Genomic DNA, 7,340 nt, shown 5'->3' on the forward strand with positions numbered 1-7,340 from the left:
TTTAATTGAAAATTTGACATCAAGAAAGAGGAATTTTCAAAGCTCAAAAAGTGCTTGAATTTGTAATAGAAGCAATTATTATTTGTAAAGAACATGAAAAAAGGCATCAAGTGCTATGTTCAAAGTTTGAGACCAATGTTTTAAGCCTTTTTTATACCCCATATTTTGGTCATTTTTAAGAGTTCAAAAAATGCTTAAATTTGAATTTGTAATAGAAGCAATTATTATATTTGTAAAGAACATAAAGTTTATTGGTAAGTCAATTATATGAATTGTGGAATATTTACCATGACTGCTTCTTTGGTAAGTGAATTCTACAAACTCACTATTCTGTTAATGAAGAAGTTATTGTGTAATCCAGTGGCAGCTCTCTTCTGATAGAGCTTCCAACTAAGCCCCATAGTTCTAGTAGATTGGTCAAGTTGAAATAGCTTATTTAATGAAGAGTTAAAATTAAGGAGCTTATGCATCATAATAATATCACCCCATTTATGTCTGTAGACAAGAGTGGGGAGTTTCAGTTTCTTCAGGGAGGATGAGTAGTTTAAGTATTTGCATCCATCAATTGCTTTCAAAGCTTGTCTTTGAACTGATTCTAACTTCTGCTGCTCACCTTTGTTTAGAGTGCTAGCAACACACATGCCAAACTCTAAATTAGGCCTGACCAATGCCTTATATAACTTAGTCTTCATAGGTGACCTACTAGTGATTGTTCTTTTTATAATGCCAAGAGTTTGGAGTGCTTTGGCTACAGCTGTCTATGTGTCCATAGTGAATTTTAATTCTTTATCAACTATGGCCCCATGTGTCTCTCTGCTTCAGAGGAGATAATAGTCTGTCTTGATCCATCTATCCCTAATGTATGATAGGGGCTTTTTTAATTTTTCTTTCCAAAGTGGATTGTTTGATATTCATTTACATTGAATTCATACCTCTACAAAGTTGCCCACTGGGAAAGTACCCATAGGTCATTCTGTATAGAGGCTCTCTTATTGGGTGTATCAACATGTTCAATGAGTTTAGAGTCATCAACATAGACTCATTTTATTTTTGACTATGGTTGGTGCATCATTAATATAAATTTTGTTTGGTCCCAAGATGGTTCCTTAGGGCACTCCACTTAATGCTTCCACTTCTTCTGTAAAGACTACTTGTCCATTTTTTCCAAATATTTTCACCCTTTGCTTTCTCCTGGAAAGAAACTGAAGCACCCACTCTACAATTTCATTATGTATTCCAATTGCAAATAACTTGGCCCTTAGGCAACAGTAACATACTTTATCAAAGGCTTTTGCAAAATCCAATAGAACCAAGTTGACAGGGATTGCTTGATCTAGTTTCTCAGTGATATAATCATATGCATCAATCAAATTAGTCTCAACCAAGCATCCATGTCTGAAGCCATGCCAACTATCACTGAGCAGCTCATTGGTGGCCAGGTGGCCAACAATGTGAGTATGCAAACATAAGAATAATGGGGCAATTATTGGAAACCCTGTTGTGGCTGCCCCTTTTGTGTACAGGTGTAATGTTAGCATTCTGACAATCCTGAGGAATGTGTTGAGCATCAAGAGACTTCTGAGACATGTTTGTAAGGGGAAGGGTTATTTCATCATGAACTTCTTTCAATATGCATGGGTGAACTTCATCAGGACTGGATTTGTTAGGATTAAGTAGCTTTAGTCAATTCTCTACATCAGAGGCAACCACTTTTATCTTTTGAATAGGTTCCTCAATAGAATATTCTGGTGCTTCTGGTAAGGGGGCATCGTCTGGAGGCATGAACCCTGATTTAAATTGACTACCCAATTCAGCTGCTATATCTTTTGGGGTACTAACTGTATTGTCATTCACAAGTAGTACTGTAACTGAGTGTCTCCCTGGTGTCCAACCTGAAGCATGCTTCAAAAATACCTTGAGGTTGGTGAATCAAATGCTAATCCCTCTTCATAACCTATTGTAAGTTTTCTTGTGAGATACCTAACTTAAATTTAGGTTTCTTTAAATTTCTCATAATTCTCATGGGAGGGGTTACTTTTGCATTTGCTCTAATACTTCTTTTTTTTTTGTGCACAGCTGGTTTAACATCATGAGTGATATGAAATGGTAGGGTTTTTGGGTCTTTTTTTTACTGGAAATTACTATATGTTATTATGAACCTGAAGTTACATTAGAAACATAAAAAAATGAAACTTATAAAATACCTAATTTGAAATCTTTGCAGAATCTTAAAGTGATAACATGTAGCACAAAATATATATTTCCCAAGCAATTTGTGTTTGTTGAATTTCTCAGTGTTGATGGTTGAAATAAATGGTTGTTTAAAGCATCACATATACTCATTGAAACAAATGGGTAGGCTATATGTGCTGGTTGTTTATGGGTATTGGATGAAACAAGAGTTTATACTACAAAATGAATAAGAAACATGTCATTTGGGTTTGGCTATATATTTGCACAATACTGAGGGTTAGGGGGTAAATTGAAATGAAGCATCATGTAATGATGTACAAAATATTTTAGGGCTTTTTTGAGGTAGATGCAACATCAACAAATTGAAGAAATAGAAAAATTCAATCAAAATAGGCCTGCTTAAATTTGGTTGTATATATGCACATTAAGGAGGTATGGTTTCAAAGTAAAATGAAGCTCTTATAAGAATGATATAAATAACTGTTTTCTTTTTTAATTTCTTCTCAGAATTTTACAGTGTCTCCTCTGATTACCCTGAGCTTTAATACCATATTTCATTTTGAGAATATTAATTAACAAATACAATTCTATTATGTAATATCTTTTTAGATCTAATTTAAAATATGGCTACTTAAAGCAGAATCAAAGGAAACAGAAGTAATATTAGAATTCAGAGCTTTGGTTATATCATCCTTATGCTATTGTAGGCGTTTCTTTAAATTCTGGTGGGTTCTCCCTATGTAGAATTGGCCATAGCCATGAAGTATTCAATAGAAACCTCTTTGGTGAGCAACTGGAGTTTTGTCGCAAAACTTGTCGAGTAGAGAGCTCTTCGTAAAAACCAAAAGATAATATTAGAAGTGTCGGTAAATGAGCCTCTTTTGTGGGTCAGGGTGATACGAATCAACCAGGGGAAGGGTGAATTAAATGGGTCAACTTCAACAACATTAGAAATTCACTAGCTTTTAATAACACGCTCTGGCATCATGAATTTATTAATGCTAACCCAGTGTATTTCAGGATCAAATTTGAAAATTGAAAAATCGATACATTTAAGCAGAGACGGAAAATTTGCACAGCGTTATATAAATACATTATTTATTACATGAATAAAAACTTGCATAGCGCACTTACATAGGATAAAGGATACTTACATAAATGATAAAACATATTTAAAGAGCAATGGAAGGCGAATTTATACAAAAAAAGTACATTTATCTGGTAACAAAATCATTGACATACTCTGTTATCCTGGTCAAAACCATGATGTTGTCTCATGTGTCGGATCAAATTAGATTTCTGAGCAAATCGCTTTACGCACCTTCCACATGCATATTGGTTTTCCTGATAGTGAATTCTCATATGCTTATTCAAATCAGATCTCTGAGTAAAATTATTGTGACATATTTTGCATTCGTAAGGTTTTTCCCCATTGTGGAATTTCATATGGAGCGTCAAATGGCATTTGAAAGTATATGTCTTTTTACATATTTGGCATTCATATGGCTGATTTCCAATATGAGCCCTCATATGATAAGCCAAATTTTGCTGCAGAGAAAACCTCTTTTCGCATATGTCACATTCGTATAGTTTTTGCCCATTGTGAATCGCCATGTGGCGACTCAAATCAGATTTGGAAAACCATATCTTGTGGCAAACACAACACTCGTCTTCACCATTGTGGACTTTCATATGGCGAGTCAAGTTAAACTTGTTAGCAAATTTCTTTTGGCATATTTTGCATACATTCAATTTTTCGTTATTGGGAAAACTGAAATGCCTCTTCAGATTTGGTTCATCGGGTATGTGTGTTTCGGAAGAGCAGTCTTCATGCGGAGCCTCATTATTGCAGACTGGTTGACAATGATTAATTTCTGAAAAAAAAGATAACATATTTCAATTGTTTTGACGGTACAGTTATCAAAACCTTAGAAAGGTAAAGTTTAACCCAAGAAACGAACTATTTTGAATAAACTAAAAATACAAATCAATATTACAAATACATTCCAGATTCTGATTTATTAACAGTGAATTTCACATCGCAATTAAATTCAATGATTTATCAATTAATAAATCATTAATTGTAATGATATATATTAATTAATAAACAATTAATAAATCATTAATTAAAATCAATAAATCATTAATCATTAATTAATAATCATTAAATCAATTAATAAATCATAAATCATTTATCAATGATTTATGTTTGTAATACAATTCGTTCCAAACTTTACAAGAATCAGGCACTGTCCAGATTTTAATTGTGATTTACGTTTATGAATAATTAATAATGTCTTATTTAGGTCAGGATTATAAGCCTTGGTTGAATAAAAACTGATACAATTCTATAGGTAATAAATGTAGAATTCTATCAGTTTTATACTCCTATAGTAAATAAAAAAAAAGTCATTTATTTTTCATGTACAAGAATTATCAAATAAAATCAAAATAAAATACATTCTTTTACATTACTCTTACTTAATTGACATTCTTTGATTTTGCAACCGATTTACGGTTAAAATAAAAGACCTATCCAAAATGTCAAAATGTCAAAAAATAAAAGACCTATCCAAAATGTTAAAATGTCAAAGAATGTATTTTCGCTAGAGTTTTATTTGATGCAAATGAAAATAAAATACTGTTCGCTATTTTTGGTCTAGGAAGGGTCTGCTACCCTTCCCAGACCACACTGTTTTTCACTTTAAATTCTATCTACAGCATCTCGTAGTCTAAAAAGTATCATCATACTAAGTAATTTGTTACCCACAGAAACCAGGTTAATGCCTCTTTAATTACCACACTCACTCCTAACAACATTCTTATGGAGGGGTTCGTAAAATCGCTAGGTATTTCCCCCTTTTCCAAAATCATTCATAATCTTCAGCAAGTTATGTCTAACCCCACAACCACCATTTTAAAAAAAAGCTCATTTACAACACTATCATCACCTGGGGCCTTATTATTTTTTAATTCCCTTAGTACTGTTACTAATCCTTCATCGCTAAGTAAACTTTCCTTCACATCCAAAGCGTCACAAACTTTTTCGATTCTTTTCTGTATGTTTTCCAGTCACACTATCACAGTTAAGAACATTTTCAAAATTTTCTACCCATCTCTGTCAAACTTTTGCCTTATCACTAATTGTGGCTCCTTCCCATCTTTAACTGGGATAAGTTCAGATTGACTATTGACTACTCCTCTAAACATTCTCTCAGATTCATCCGAATGTCTTTTATCTTTTTGGACACTTGAGGTCAAACAGTCCCACCTTTTTCAATAGCAAATACTATATTTTCTATTTTTGTTATTGTTATAACATATATAACAGTATATTTAATGTTACTGTTAATGTTTCAACGCCCCTACGATTTTCCAGTGATCCGCTGGTGCTGGAGAAAAAAGAAAGAAAAAAAGAAACGTCCTGATATCTTTTTCGAAATTCCCGAAAAATTATTACGTAATTAATTTTGTTGTTCAGAAGGAAATAAATAGGAGCTACCAACAAATTGGTTTGCTATTTGAAGGATTTTTTCAATCGATAGTTTTTTCAAAACTTTTTTTATTCCTCACAATGGGACTGGGAAGGGGAGTATTCAAGAGAAGGATTTTACAAACCAAATAAAATGGTTTGGATCGTAGAGATTTCAGTGGTATATCTTTTATAGTCTCGAGCCTTTAGACACCACAAATCATACTACAATCACATTTTGGTGACATAAGTCATTTTATGAAGACGTTGTCAATACGAAATAATGAAAGACACCTAAATATGAATATTAGCTTTGAAATAACGCAAAACAGCTCTCTACGATGTTCTAGTTCGCCATTATAACTGGAGAAAAAAAAGGGGGAAAAAGAAGACTTATCAGCATTTCAAGCTCTTTTTAAAAATTCCCATAAAGTTTGTTTCCGCAATAAACTCTTACTATTAAGAAAAATCTAAATAATAGCTATCATTCCTATTTAAAGTTTTTTTCTTTTAGACGTCTTTGTAAGCTTTGGACTACTATGGACCGTGGTTTTCTCTGTACTAAGTTGCAACTATTGCTACGCTATAGTATTCATGCGTCGTATATCTAATGGAAAAAAAAATGATTGAAAGCAAAGGATAGAATCGATCCCTATAAACACATAAAAACAAAGAAAAAAAATCTTGAAAGGAATGTCTATTTTCTTCTTTAGTTTTGCCATTGCAAGCCAGTTTGGCTTTAGACCTTTCATTCATAAAGACGTATATGTAGAATTACAAATACAGAATATATATATATATATATATATATATATATATATATATATATATATATATATATATATATATAATGACAAAAAAATCACCAATGCAACAGCACAAACACAGGAATAAACACACACCATAAATTTTTTTTTATCCATATAAACAAAAAAGAAAGACATAAGGAGAAAGGAAGACTGTTTTCCTACTTTAGTAATTAATATAGATCAGTACTTGAATGAGGCCTTATCCCTACTCATCCATTATATATAAGGCATTGGAATTTATTAAATCATATGGGTATGCCAAGAGTTGGATGATATGCTCTGACTCAGCATCAGCCCTTAAGTACCTGATGAATGAGCATGAACCTAGTCGTGAATTAGTTTGTAATATCCACCAAATAGTTAGGTTTTTAGAGCTTGTGGGAAATAACATATTTCTAGTCTGGGTCCCAGCACATGTGGGAATTGCAGGAAATGAGTCTGCTGATATAATGGCAAAGTGGGGTATTTTAAATGGTCAGATTATAAGTGTAAAACCCGCTCAAAATGAATATTTTGAATGTATTTATAAGGTGTCATGTGATTTTATTACACAATATATTTTATTAGAAGCTGCATAAATCCAATTTTAGAACTTTTATGATTATAAGGCACCACCTGATGAACTTGTGCATGATGTTAGATCTGTTGCTGTTACTGTTTTTAAATTGAGGACAGGTCATGCCAAAACCCGTTCAGTTTTACATAATTGGGAGAGAGTTAGCTCGCCCTTCTGTGATATTTGTAATGAGTATTATTCTGATTACAATGATGTTAGGCATATTCTCATGAAGTGCACAAAATATGAAGCACAAAGAAATTTGTTCAGAAACCAAAATATAAAGTATTGTGGTGTTTTTACAATGAGA

General features: G+C 32.6%; 2 protein-coding genes across 2 annotated transcripts in view; both read right to left on the bottom strand.

Annotated features, from left to right (window-relative positions):
* Window positions 1–1,106: 1,106 nt before the first annotated feature.
* LOC136038366 (uncharacterized) lies at window positions 1,107–1,538 on the bottom strand. The gene has a single exon (XM_065721437.1). The coding sequence runs from the start codon at window positions 1,536–1,538 to the stop codon at window positions 1,107–1,109; it is 432 nt and encodes a 143-aa protein (XP_065577509.1).
* Window positions 1,539–1,683: 145 nt separating this feature from the next.
* The window catches only part of LOC136038368 (zinc finger protein OZF-like), a 7,210-nt gene continuing 1,553 nt past the window's right edge, over window positions 1,684–7,340 (bottom strand). Inside the window, exons 3-4 of the mRNA XM_065721438.1 lie at window positions 3,436–4,067; window positions 1,684–1,914 (exon numbers count right to left, since the gene is read on the bottom strand). Of these exons, the coding sequence (XP_065577510.1) occupies window positions 1,684–1,914; window positions 3,436–4,067 (863 nt within the window). The remainder of the gene's footprint in view (window positions 1,915–3,435; window positions 4,068–7,340) is intronic.

Source organism: Artemia franciscana, chromosome 18 (genome assembly GCF_032884065.1).
Source record: "Artemia franciscana chromosome 18, ASM3288406v1, whole genome shotgun sequence".
NCBI lineage: Eukaryota > Metazoa > Arthropoda > Branchiopoda > Anostraca > Artemiidae > Artemia > Artemia franciscana.

Excerpts from the sequence above, each read along its gene's own strand:
- LOC136038366 (XM_065721437.1), bottom strand. The coding sequence starts at position 1,538 with ATGCTAACATTACACCTGTACACAAAAGGGGCAGCCACAACAGGGTTT.